This window comes from Centropristis striata, chromosome 22 (genome assembly GCF_030273125.1).
Source record: "Centropristis striata isolate RG_2023a ecotype Rhode Island chromosome 22, C.striata_1.0, whole genome shotgun sequence".
Classification (NCBI taxonomy): Eukaryota; Metazoa; Chordata; class Actinopteri; order Perciformes; family Serranidae; genus Centropristis; species Centropristis striata.
Genome location: NC_081538.1, coordinates 6897745 through 6911644, shown reverse-complemented (window position 1 = coordinate 6911644; position 13900 = coordinate 6897745). Strand labels below are relative to the sequence as shown.

The window sequence follows — 13900 nt, the reverse complement described above, 5'->3', positions numbered from 1 at the left end:
AAGCCTTGATGATGGGCGGGGACAGACCTGAAGTCAACAGGTTAGAGGTTTTCACTTGTCTTTTCACCCCACTGACACCGCTCAATCCGGTGCTTGTTGTAAACAAACAGAGATCGCTAAGTGAACACCTCCTGCAGCAGCAGCACATAAACACTGTACTGCTACAGAGCTAACTGTGGCTAACTGCAGCTAACGAGGTCAGCCGGCTTGTTAGCGCTCGTTAAGACAGAGTCACTGGATTTGTCTCCAGTCATTAATGAGGAGATGTTGATTCTCTTCCGGTTATATCACTTGATTACGCGTGAATTCGCGAGATTCGCTGATACACTGCTCTCTGTTGGAAGAGCATTTCATTGTTCTGCCTCTCACTTCACGCCGCTCACTAAGAGTACCAAATAGGTGAAATTGGATAATCTTCCACGGCACACCTGATGATTTCTTACGGCACACTTGTGTGCCGCGGAACAGCGGTTGGGAATCACTGCAGTAGATGGATGTAGTTGAGTAGAAAGAAAAGTGTTCAACATGAACTTGCTGACTCCAAGGTCTGTTGATTACCTCGAGTAACCAGGTCATGATTCCTGGAAAGAGACTTTGCTGTTGAGTCGCATCATACTGGAGAGAAGGCAGACATCTCTACGGCCGATATCTCGGACTTTCCCTGTCAGAGATTATCAAAGTGATTAGAATTCATCCTTTGGGGGATGTGAATGTCTGGGCCAGATTTCATGGCATTTCACTCTAATTATCAGAATATTTCAGTCTGGACCAAAGTGGCTGACCAACCGACATGGCCATCCCTAGAGCAATGACCCCAGCAGTATTGATTAAGGATGATTAGTGCAATGGCGAAATGCACTGGCAATTATGTATCAAGAAACTGAAACAGTAGCCTCGTTTGCCCCAGTGATAAGTATGGGTGACGGCAAGAAAGTGTTTCTAGTTTCTAATGTTGATTGAAAGTGCACATTTAACAACACATGCATACTCTTTCCCTTTTTGTCACAAACACTAACGCGTGTGCACACACACACACACACACACACACACACACACACACACACACACACACACACACAGACATTCATTAGAGCAAATGGAATTAGGGGGATTGGAGGCATAATCTTCTTCCCTAGTGATTTGAGGGAACCAAGCTGTTAATTTCCCGCCTCTAACTACAACTCCAAACCTACTTGCTTTGAAAAAGGATGGAGTCACTCACAACCCGCTGCACATAAATGATTTACAACAGTCACACGTCACATGCCATTAGACGTTTTTAGATGTGTGTCTGGCTGGATTTGCAGTTGTGCGACTGCAGAAAATATTCATTTGTAGAAAGCACAGGTGTGGTTGTGGAAGACAGTATTGGGTCTGTGCCTGCAGCACACAATATTGGATGTCACTGAATCTGTTTTCATTTCTCTCTGCTTCTCCTCCCTTTACCCAGTAATGACTCTGGAAGTATGACAAGAGGATGACTGTGTGGTGTACACAAGTGTGTGTTTCCGTCTGCATATGTCTCATTTTCCAAGTTTCCCTGCTGCAGAGCGAAATAACAAAAGATCAAAGTACCAGGTTCGCCCAGGTCACAGGGTTACTTTCCCATTGCTGTTGTAAACAGACACATACTTTATTCCAGCAACCATGCATTCATTTCTCTTTGAAATGGATATGCACCCATTTAGATGCACATTGAGAGTGAAAGGACGAGTAAAACAGAGGAGTCACACACCAGAGAGCACATACACATTATCCATACCAAGCCACAGAAACACAAGTTGTTTTAACAATTGTTTCCCTCTGCAGGCCCAGCTTTGATTCCTCTCCATGTCTCTCTTTTTTATTTGTTTATCTCCATCTTCTATGAATTATACATAGATGTCTTGAAGTTTATGAAAGTTTCCATTTGTATTCCCCTGGCAGGGAGGACCGATAACAGCACTCAAATGTCCCAAACGTGAACTCCCACCAAGTTCCCTGAGAGAAATAGAAGATTATTAGGCAACACGAAAACAAAAGAACAAAAGAGTTTTGCTCTGAAATTAGATATCCAACTAATAAATGAGATACTGTTCACTTAGTGGTGTGCATCGATCACAGTCCTGGAAGAAAAATGTATTAGCTATTTTCTCTTTCAATACTCTTTTCTCCAGGAGGTGAATGAACACTACTCAATCTAAGAAATTGTTGTTATTATTGTTTCGGTCAAAGAAATCATGCTCCTTAAGGGAGGAATCCTCGTCTTGAAATCAGGACTGTATTTTACAACTGCTTGCTGCAGTGCAGTTGCAGCACCACCGAAGAAGAATGCCCTGCAAAACTCAGGATAGATCCCTGACCTTTGAAAATGGCAAGACAAGTGTAGACGCAGGGTGGCAGGGGCTTCAGAAGACGCTGAAAGGGAGTTAAGACAGTGAGTGATGGGCTTTAGAAACATTCCAGGCGCACACACACACACACACACACACACACACACACACACACATTCTTGTACTTCTGTCTTTGTGAGGGCCATCATTGGAACAGTGAATTCCCTTGCAAGTTTATAATAGTTTGGGATTTTTCATTAGTTTTAGTTTTAATTTTGTTGTGATTCAGTTAGTTTTAATGAATTTTTGAGTGAGTTTGCTAGTTTTAGTTTAGTATTTTTTTTAATGATTTAGTTTTCGTTTAGTTTTTATTAGTTTTAGTTTTTTGTAACGGGGTATTTGTTGGGTGGGAGATTAAAAGAGGTCACAGTAAATTTTGCTTTTATTTCCTTTGTCTTATCCACCTTCATTATGTATGAAAAAAGTTGACAAAGACGAAAATGAAGGACATTTTTCATTATAATTTTAGTTGGTTTTGTAACCACACAATACAGTTTCAGCTAATTATCATTATCATGTAACTTTCAACCCTTAAAACAAAGTCTGAAATCTCAAAAAAGCCGAAATGTCCTCACTTTGCAAAAATGTCCTCACTCTGTTGGTTAAAAACGTGTTCTGGTCCTCACAATATAGGAAGTACAAGAACACACACACACACACACACACACACACACACACACACACACACACGCTGTCCATCTTAAATCTCTTCATGCAGTAGCGACAAGTTTTGCTGTGTTCAGCAATTGTAGACATTTGTGTGTGTGTGTGTGTGGTTGTGAGAGACAGGCAGCTGACACACCTTATGTTTTGGTGTAGATTGGCAGTTACTCCCAATGAATGCCAATGAGACGCCTGTCCAACAGCTGTGTGTCGGCGAGTACAGGGTCTTCCCTGGCTGCCCCCCTCTGTCACGGGAGAAATCAATCTGCCTGTCAGCCATCTAACACTTCCCGCCTGTTACACCGCCTATCACTAGCAATACCTGCGTGTGTTTGTGTGTGTGTCTATGTGTGCGTCTCTTGTCAGTCTGTCAACCTCTGTCTCTCAGTCCTCCCATCGGCCCATTGTGCTTTTTGTCCGACTGTCCTCCTGCCCGCTGTCTCCTTTCCGTCTATCTTTGTCCGTTAACGTGTCGTCTTGATCCCCGGTTGAGAAATGACAATGATTTGCATCACCACACTGTAAAACCCAATGCTGCTTGTTTGTCATTATAACTCATTTTTGCTTTTCAATACAACAAAGATTTGTGCAAAAAGTCATTTTAACTTAAAATACTGAGTCAAATAGCAAGATTAATTTGAGTTAACTCCATTGTCTTCGTTGTCTTGACATAAAATTCTTTCGCAGCATGGACACTCAAATATTTTAGTTGAAACAACAAGTTGGTTTTACAGTGCAGCTTCCCCCTGTTTTTTTACCTCTCTATCTCATTTCACGTCTCTCCTCCATACTTGATCGCCCTTAAGTTGTTTGTATGCGTCTTTAACGTCTCTGAGCCAACAATACGTCTGCAGCGCTGCAGTTGAATCTCAACGCTTGAGTTGACAACTTCTCCTCACATCCTAGAGAATTATTAATCACAGCACTGCAGGGAGTGGGAAGCATTTATAACTCTATCCTCCTTATAGATCCCAGTAAAACTATGCATGAAGGCAGCAAAATAGATGAGAGTTATTACAACCTCACTCACCTTTATTATCCTACCTTTATTTATTTTTTTCTGCCAGTGGGCGAAGGAATTGATCGGGATAATAAATATAAAACGATTAATTTAGAAAACACACAGTCCTCCTACTTTACACATTTCAGACTGCAAGGTGTAAAACAATTAATGGAAAAGTGACAGTTTTTCTTCGTAAACATTTAATCAACAAGCTACATTTAAGCACCGCTCCTCAATGCCTTCTTTTCTTTCCTCCCTGTTGTTGTGCAGATCCCCCAGGTCAGCTACGCCTCCACAGCCCCAGAACTGAGCGACAACACTCGCTACGACTTCTTCTCCCGCGTGGTGCCGCCAGACTCCTACCAGGCCCAGGCCATGATGGACATCGTCACTGCCATGGAGTGGAACTACGTGTCCACGTTGGCATCGGAGGGCAACTACGGAGAGAGCGGCGTGGAGGCCTTCATCCAGATCTCCAGAGAAACCGGTAGGAGCTCAGACTGTTGTGATAAGTGGATGCTGGGTTCTTTGGTGGTATTGTCAAGGCAGGATCCAGGGACTCTCAGGGGTTAGTAACGGGGTTCCAAGAAAGTCCTGAGTCAAATAAAGAATGCTGTCTTTTACAGGACATTTGTGATCCTAGGTTGGCCTTTTACCTCTTACAAAAGCAATTTAGATGTAGAATTTGAACATTCAATATAATATTGTGGTAACGCTTTATATTAAGGTCCTTGTAATTACCATTAATTAACAAGTAATAAGGCCCTTGTAAGTCCTTACAGGATACTTATTAACATTATTGTGTGTTTATAAGCTTATATAAGTGTTAATAATGGCATTACGAACACCCATGACCCACCCATTATGTCTTTGCCATGCCTTTATTAATCTTATTTTGTTTGCTTATTGATATTAAAATATACTTTATTGCTCATCTATTATAAGTTAACTATGCTTTTTGCAACTACCGGATCTAAAGCGAGAACACTGCCTTATTACTTGTTAATTAATGGTTATTAAGGACTATAAAGCGTTACCAACATGGTCTTCAGATCCCCCCATCATATCGTATCTCAGCTTTTGGAGGAAGTGCAGTGATGCACTTTATGGATTTTTTTCAATCAATATTCATAAGATAAACTGTAATTTTATCTTAGATGCAGTGAGAAAATATGCCTTATTTAGTTTTCCATAGTTTTGAACAAAACCAAATCCAACTGACACTATTTTTACCACAACGAAAACCAAGAACAAATCTGACTGGTCATTAATGTTTTTCAAGTAAAATATATATATATATATATATATATATCTATATATATATATATATATATATATATATATATATATATACATAAAATATAATATAATAATAATAATATATATAATATAATATAATATAAATACAAACACACTTCTTTGAGAGCATTTTTCCTTAGAATTCCAATTAAATACTTTGACATAATCTGTCATATCATGTACAAATCAATCAGTCAATGTATAAAATACTCAATGTATGTTTATAAGTGGATTGCAAACTAACTTAAGGTGCATATCTCCACTGACTGCTTAAGAGTATGTACTTGTAGTATGTATTCGATTTGTATCATTTATTGGCCATAACTTATTAGAATATTACATACTAATGAAATGTTCCAATATTGGTCCAATATATAATGCAGCCCTCATCAAAACATGTCCACGGGTGTTTTCATATTGTAAAAAATGTTTGAGACTCTGAGAGACTTTCTTCGAGATTTAAACTAAGCTTCCGTCATTCTTTTTGTGGTGTGCAGCACTTTCACAGAACATTTGGTGGACTCTCATTCTCTTGTAGGTTATATTTTGGATAGACTCCAGTGAGAGCTGAGAAGAGGCCCACACTGCCAATGATTACTGTAAAAGGAAGCCAGTTTGCCTCTTCCTTTCCACCTAGGATGTAATAACTATGATATGTTGTTCATAGTGCAGTTTGAGATTTGATACATGATCAGTGGCCTTAGCCTGTAATTTGAAGTCAACTCTAGAAAGAACATAGCGGGAACCTATTGTTTAAATCTCTCTGGGAAACTGCAGGGAAAATTCACTCTCTGGGTAAATTGCAGGCTGTTGCTCGCAAGCGGAGACAGAGTTATCACAGCAAGCATTTGATGGACAAGTGCAGCTGTCTTCTCAACTTCCTTTTTGACTCTATAGGTTTGTAGTTTTTAACAATGGCTCAAGTACAACATGGTCTCACAGAAATCCGTGAAATAGCCACGGATTTCACTTAACTCAAAATCTGTGGAATAGCCACGGAATCGCTCAAATTTCCGTGAAACTGACACGGATTTCGCTACAATGCAAGTTAATGACAGTCATATCCCGTGGCTATTCCAACATACAAAGTGATTATGTACATTCACTGAGTTAAGATTTAGAAAATAAAACATATATTTCTCGCTAGAAATGTGATCAAAATCCATTTTTATGCAGAAACTAAGTCAAAATATTGATTTTTCACTAAAAATGAGAGAACTGTCCGCCATGTTTTTTGTTCTGACCGCTGGGACCTTGAAAGTCACGTGACTTGGAACAAACCAATAGCCATGGGATATGACTGTCATTAACATGCATTGTAGCGAAATCCGTGTCAGTTTCACGGAAATTTGAGCGATTCCGTGGCTATTCCACGGATTTTGAGTTAAGCGAAATCCATGGCTATTTCACGGATTTCTGTGAGACCAGGTTGCTCAAGTATCAAGTTGATATCAAAAACTGCTGCAGTACATGTTACGCCTGGGACATGGCAGCATATGCTCCAACCTAATTAAAAGAAGAATTGGTAGATCACGATGTGCCAGGTGACAAATTAAAGGATTAAGCAACAATAACTGTCTCGGTAAATCGTTGAGAACGATGTCTAACATGTTGGTACCTTTGACTGTTCATTAGGGAAGCGGCAAGAGCAATGAGACTAAATTACACTGGTGTAAATGAGAGTGACAGAGATTCAGAAAGGGAGAGAAACACTGGGAGATGGATCACTTGTCTGTTTTGATGTGAGGCTTAAAAGCACGGTCCCTGTGGTCCTGAGAGCGTCAAGTTTGGGTGAACGCTGCCTCAAATCAGTTTATGAAATCCTCCAAGTGATGTTGACAGATCAAAATGTTGTCGGTTTTCCTGTTTATGCCTCAAATGTTTATTGAAAACACATCACGTTGGATGTTGACAAATATTTACAGACGGGCGAGACTAAAGACACGTAAATAATCCATTTGAGAGAGAATCTGCTGAGATTGTTCTATTTTTATCGCTCTCTGTTGATCCTGTACTCCCATCTATCCCTCCATTGTTTTTTGAATGTGTGTTGATGTCGGGATGACAGCTCTGTGTATGTCTGGGCCGCTGTCCATCCATCCGTGCATCCATCCGTGCATCCATCCATGTCTCTGGAGCCGGCTCGCCCAGGGCTCTGTGCTCTGAGAGTCAGCACATAGATGTTTACAGTGGTGTCAGATCACCGTGTGTGCCTGGGCGTGCGTGTACGCCACTGTAATGGGTAAAGCAGTCCTCAGCAATGTGTGTGTTTGTGTTCTGGGAGTCAGCAGATAGTGCACTATCTTGCCCTGCGTGTGTGTGTGTGTGTGTGTGTGTGTACAGGAGGGCTACATGCTGTGACAGCAGTCAGTCAGTTGTTAGCTGCAGCTTTGCAGATGTGAACAGAACCTAGAAGAAGAAGAAGAAGAAGGAGAAGAAGGAGAAGGAGAAGGAGAAGAAGAAGAGATGGGGGAGGGTGATGATGAGTGCTGAGGAAGGGAGGGAAAAAGGGCCCGAAATGGACAAGTTCACTGTCTGTGTGTTTATGGGTGTGTGTACTGTAGTTGTAAATCAAGCTGTAGAGCGGGAGAAATAGACAGAAAGAGACAGAATAGAAGAAGAACAGGACAAGGAAGTGGAAACAGCGACAGAATAACGATAGGGGTCCTAATATAGATGCACGGCACTCCCTGCACTCCCACACACGCACACACACACACACACAGATATATATATATATATATATAGTATCACAGGTGGACGTCTTGAGACACACTTACACACACAATGAGAGAGCCACAGGGAATTTCTTGGTGATTATTTTGTGATTGCAGCGTAATGATTGCAGCTTACAAGGCACACTGCATACTGATACCAAACATCCATATTAATTGGTGTGTAATCGTTCACTGATGATTCCTGACAATGTGTGTGTATGCGTGTGTGTGTGTGCACGCGGAAGTGTATGCATGCATATTAATCACTAAAAAGTTACAGAGTAGGTTCTTAAGTCTTGTTAGTATGAGTGAGGGGTTGTGTGCTAGGGTGCTAGTGCTGGTTACAGGACCATTATAATTCTGCCCAGCCATGCCGCTCTGTACTTGCCTTTCCTTATTTAACAGATTGAGAAAGTCCAATATTTGTTCTTCCAATACAGTCTTTGAAACGGAGATTGTCCTACTTATGTTTGCTGCTCTACAGCTGCTGTCTTTGCTCCACTCCCAGGAGGAGTTCTGCAGAAAATTCTGCACGACTAATTTTTCAGCCACACGGCAGTCAGCAAAACCTTCTTGTTTCAAAAGGACTGCTTTAGGGAAAACCTGAAATAACTTTTAGAGTTGAGGTTACAGCAACGAATGGATGCAAGCCCTGGATGCAGCTGTTGAAGACACCAACCCTCCAAATTGTCGTCACACCGCTTTCTCTATTTGCACAGGATGTTGGCATCGAACTGAACGTAATTGCAATTCAAAAATCTCTTTATCCTGCGTTTATCCCACAGTACCATTGTAAAACGTGTTTGCAATGCAGTTTGCTGAACCGTAGCCTCATCCTGAAATATATTCACCGTGACTTTTACAGCGTTTGCAGCCTGTGTGCTGTCACCCCCAGCCATGGCTTTCCAGTCATGCAGAACTAGTAACAGACACAGCTCAGTGAGCATGGGCCAAACGTGTTTACTCATCATTAGTAACTGTTCACAAACCGGGTGCATAATGCAATGTTTTTGCTTATGTACACAATAAGCCGACGTAGACCGGTGATCAAAGGTTAATGAATAAATAATGCAAAGGCCAACTTGGATGAGATTTATCAGAGAGTGGTTTAAAAGGTCATTTTGGAGGGCAGTGGACCATTTGTAGTGGTAAAATATGCATTGTATCAAATCAAACAGACTATGGGAAATAGGAAATCATTGATTCCCTGAATGGTAAGGTGCTTTTTCTCACCAATTTTAAAAATCAATGTTGACCAGTGTTTCTTTTTTATTATTCTGGTAATAGAGGCTCCACTAAACAGATTCCAGGTCTTCCAGCTGAAGGACAGTCCTCCTACTCGCTATGCCGCTGCTGTTGACCCTCGCTGTGGAAACTGTAGCATATGGCGGCGAACCTCACCATGCTGAGAGACTTTTATATCGAGCGGCATTCGCAGCATATGGATCACTGTACCATAAAACAAGAGGTGGCAGTGCACTTACCGAAAGGAATCTTTTAAATCAAGTCACGGCCCTTTCTCCTTCCAGTACCCTTCCTCACCTCCCAGCGGAATCTATCTGGGATTAAAACTACCACATCTACATTCGGACACACTGCAGACAGAGAAGGAGGGTGAGCGTTTGTGTGTGTGTGTGTGTGTGAGAGAGAGAGAGAGAAGGGGACTTTTTGTCAATGAGGGAGGCTGTGGGTTAGGAAGTGAAGCGAAGGAGTGAGAGAAAAATATCGTGTGGACTGAATTCACCGGCTCAGAAGAGTCACCTCCCCCTGACACTGGCCGCTGTACAGAAGCTCTGCAAGGCAGCAATAAAGAAGGGAGGAAAATGAGCAGAAGAAAAAGGGCCGAGAGAAAAATAATTAAACGTTTATCTCCAGATTCATTTAATTAGTTCTCTGGCTCTAAACTAATCTCCCGCCTTTTTGCTTAGCTTTGCCTCTTTAGTTCGCTTTCACTCCACTCTTGCCCTCCACAATGGAGTCGGCCCTTGTCATTATACAAGTCTTGCTACCGGCTTATGTTGTTTTATTCAGACGAGAAGAATCATACTTTAATTGAAATGCATTGTGATGCATAATACACGTAACACATGACTATTTATAAGCATGTAACGCAGTATTCTCAGACCAGGAGAAACCACTGAGCTTGCACCATACAAATGATAGTATATATTAGTATTCATGAAGATACTGTAAAGAATAAGTAACTCTTCTCCACAGTCGCAGCACCATTCTTACAATATAATGATCTTAGAAATTGAATTTGATTATACTACATTACAGTAAGTATAATGATATGAAATAAGATTATTTGAAAAGGCAGACACACAAAGACGGAGCTGTTCTTAAATGTATCACACAATGATTATATTGAACAAAAAGTTCTCTAACACACATACGCTAAAGAAGAAGAAGGCACACAAACACATGCTCAGTAACTCACACTTAACTGACAGCGTCTCCCTCTCGGGTCGACTTAGCTTTTCGTTTCTTGTCCTTGATTACACTCCCGTCACAACTTAAGACTGATACTGTTCTTCAACACACACACACACACACGCAAACATCAACCCATCCATTTGTAACTAATTACACCAGCCTTGGTTTTCAACTCAAGGTGAAGCCGTCTTTGTCGTCCTCTTGAAAGGCTCCAAACTCTCAGTTGAGTGTAGACTTGTTTATGCAGTTGGTTTGTGGTTTGTGCTCCACTCGTACTTGGAAAATTAAGCTCTGATATTTCCAAAAGCTTTGGAAAGCTATTTGCATGTGAGGTTGTCCTGAATACCGTTGTTGCCGTTTTGGTGAGAACTACCCAAAAGTAATTAAAACTTCTTTATGATCAGGGGAGTCTGAAATACTCCTGGTGAATTCTTGCAGGATACGAAACAAAACAGCGGCATCCGGTAGAAACCATAGTCCACATTTGGTCTCCAGCTTTTGAAAAGTCCTCCGGTTTCAGGACGTAACTCTGCACCTGCACTATCTTCGTAGCATATATCTGTAGGCACAGCTGGCTGCCCTAGAACGACTATCATATAGGCTGCTCGACAGGTTCAAGGAGTATCACTTGAAATAGGACAAGTACCACTCATATATAATAAGCAGTTCATGGTGTTCCCAGCTCTTCTGCAAATTATTATATAAAATAACATGGGGATAAACTTTGTTAGGTAACTGACTGACATTAAAGCGTTCTTGCATTACTATTTTTATTTTACTTTTAGATATTTTATTTTTTAAATATTTAATTTATATGAAAAAAATATATGTATAGATAATTCAATTTATATCATTCATTTTTGTTTGTTCCTAATGTCTCTAATGTACGATTTAGTATTGTTTCCATTAAATTTTAATATTTTATGTCAACCTGATATATGTATCTGTAATGGAAAAGAGTAATATCATTAAAACAAAATCGAAAAAAAAATTAGATTTTTTCCGATTTTCTTCCAGTGACGTTTTTTAGGATGCTACTCTGTTGTAATCCTTTGATTTTTTTGCTCTTTATTAAAAAACACATTTCAATAACGTTGCAGTTGGAGTCAACCTTATTTGTATGTTTCTGTGTGAAGTGAAACAATACAGTATTTGTTTTCTTTGCCTCGGATTATGTTATTTTACTCAAAAACATTAATTATCTGGAAGAGATCATTAACATCTTCCTAAACCTCCAGATTCTATTATAATCCTGCTTATGCTAGCCTTATGTTGCCAATCTCTCACCTGGGTGGAATTGACAATATCTATTAGGAGCTAACAGCCCTCTGTGGATGGCATTAGCATTGCCAGAGGACATCTAGAGATGGTAATTATTACCTGAACAGCTCTGTGAATTCCATCCCCATCCAGCTGAAATGGCCATTTTTAGCACTTTCCCCCAGCCGCCTAGATATTAAGTCCAACAGAAATTACCTCCTCTCTTCCTGAAAACTCTGGGGTTCGCCTGCGATTCTTTCTCAACATGTGAAACCACCTCGGTATTTTCAGCCACGTCTCAGTGATTACTAGTGGTAGGGAATTGGAGGAATAATTAGATTTGCCTCCCACAAAGCAGTTTTGCTGACATGCAGTATGTTACATAGCAGATTCCAAGGCCCCGTAGCTAGAAACATAAATCTGCCTTGTTTGAAACTTAAACTTGCCGATATGAGTTTGCAGTTCGGAGCACCGGCGGCCAACGCAAACTCACTTGCATCGCAAAGTTACATCGCAACACGTACTACAGTCTGTTTGTGTTTTTGAATGGTGTCGGCCATGTTTAAATGTGCATTAGTGGCTGTACTCAGTGTTGCTCTGCTTTAGATATGTTGTATAGTTTCCCTTTCCGCTTCAGTGGTTTTCTTGACAGAGGTGAGAACTCCTCCTATTCCCTCATGTCAGAGTAAGAGCGGGTACTGGGCAGACAGACATACAGATAGTGGGAAATAGTGTGTGTGTGTGTGTGTGTGTGTGTGTGTGTGTGTTTGTGTGTGTGTGTGTGTGTGTGTGTGTGAGTGTGTGTCTCCTTATTTTCCGTCCCTATTTGGCCTCTTCCAGTCCACCAAGAGATCGAGGCAAGTAAAAACCCAGCCAGTTTCTGCTAAGCCTCAAAAGTAATTTCAGCAATATTACTGCACCGTTTGGTACACATAGGTGTGTGTTTGTGTGTGCATTTCTGTGTGTGTGTGTGTGTGTGTGTGTGTGCATGTCCTGTGTGTGTCTACGTTTGTGTAGCTTATGTTGGCAAGGTGTATGTGTGTTTGCACTGTGATTTCGTGGATGCATGTTTGTTTGTGTGTATTAAAGTGAGTTTCTGTGTGAGACGGTGTGTGTGTGTGTGTGTGTGTCGGTGTGCTGTTTTGATGTGTGTGTGTTTTTCGAGGAGTAGGAACCTGCCTGCACAACTTAAAAGCACTTTCAAGCCTCTTCACCGTTCTGCTCCAGTAACTTTTAAGTTTTTTCCTCTTTCCTTTTCCTCATCTGTTTTTTTTGTGTGTGTTTGTTTTTCAATTTTTCATCTCTGTCTGCAGAAGGGCTCTGGGGTCACGGTTAAAATGAAAGACAAGATCCAACGTTTTACCTAGCACACTGAAAGAAATATAACTTGTTTTACTCTTAAACCCCATGGTACACCAGGTAAGGGGTTAAATAACCTGCACATAGTAAGACATAGAAAACTGAGGGAATAAAACAGACACAAAGAGATACCTACAGTACATACAGGTACAGAGACAGGATATATTCACACAGAGACAGGCTTTTATTAAAGCTTGTATTTATTTCATGTCTCCACTGTCTCTCATTTAAATTCAATCCTCTTTTATTGCATCTGGTAAAAAGAAAAACATAATACAAACTGTCACTTGGATGATTTTGGGAAAAGGCTTAGCATAGCTTAGCGGCTTTAAGCTGGAAGCATCATTTGTAGGAAATTAGATTTACAGTCAGCGATCAAAGCAGAATTTAACTTTGATGTTGTCAAAGTTGCCTCTCATGATCACACCCGAACTATTGTAGTTTGATGCAAAAATGTAGAGAAAACAGACACTGTTGTTCCTTTGAACGTGTCGAAATGTTAAAGGAAATGAAATCGATTAGAATCCAGTCTTGAATAATAATAATTAACTCAAATGTCTACTCTGCAGCCATATTTGAACAGAAGGCATGTCACAGACACATTCAACATTCAGAGCCTCAGTGGGAAAAACTGTGAATGACAGTAATGTAGAAAAAAGTGTGACACAGTGAGCCAGAAACTGGTGAGTTAGAAAGATGCCTGCAAGGCGTTCTTGCAAGTTGGCAACCAGAAGCTCTCTTTTGTCTTTATTATTATTTGGGCCAGATACTTCACCTGCACATCCGAAAAA

General features: G+C 40.6%; 1 protein-coding gene across 1 annotated transcript in view; it reads left to right on the top strand.

Annotated features, from left to right (window-relative positions):
* The window catches only part of grm8a (glutamate receptor, metabotropic 8a), a 306788-nt gene that overhangs the window by 107861 nt on the left and 185027 nt on the right, over positions 1 to 13900 (top strand). The window contains exon 3 of the mRNA XM_059325537.1: positions 4309 to 4525. Within this exon, the coding sequence (XP_059181520.1) occupies positions 4309 to 4525 (217 nt within the window). The remainder of the gene's footprint in view (positions 1 to 4308; positions 4526 to 13900) is intronic.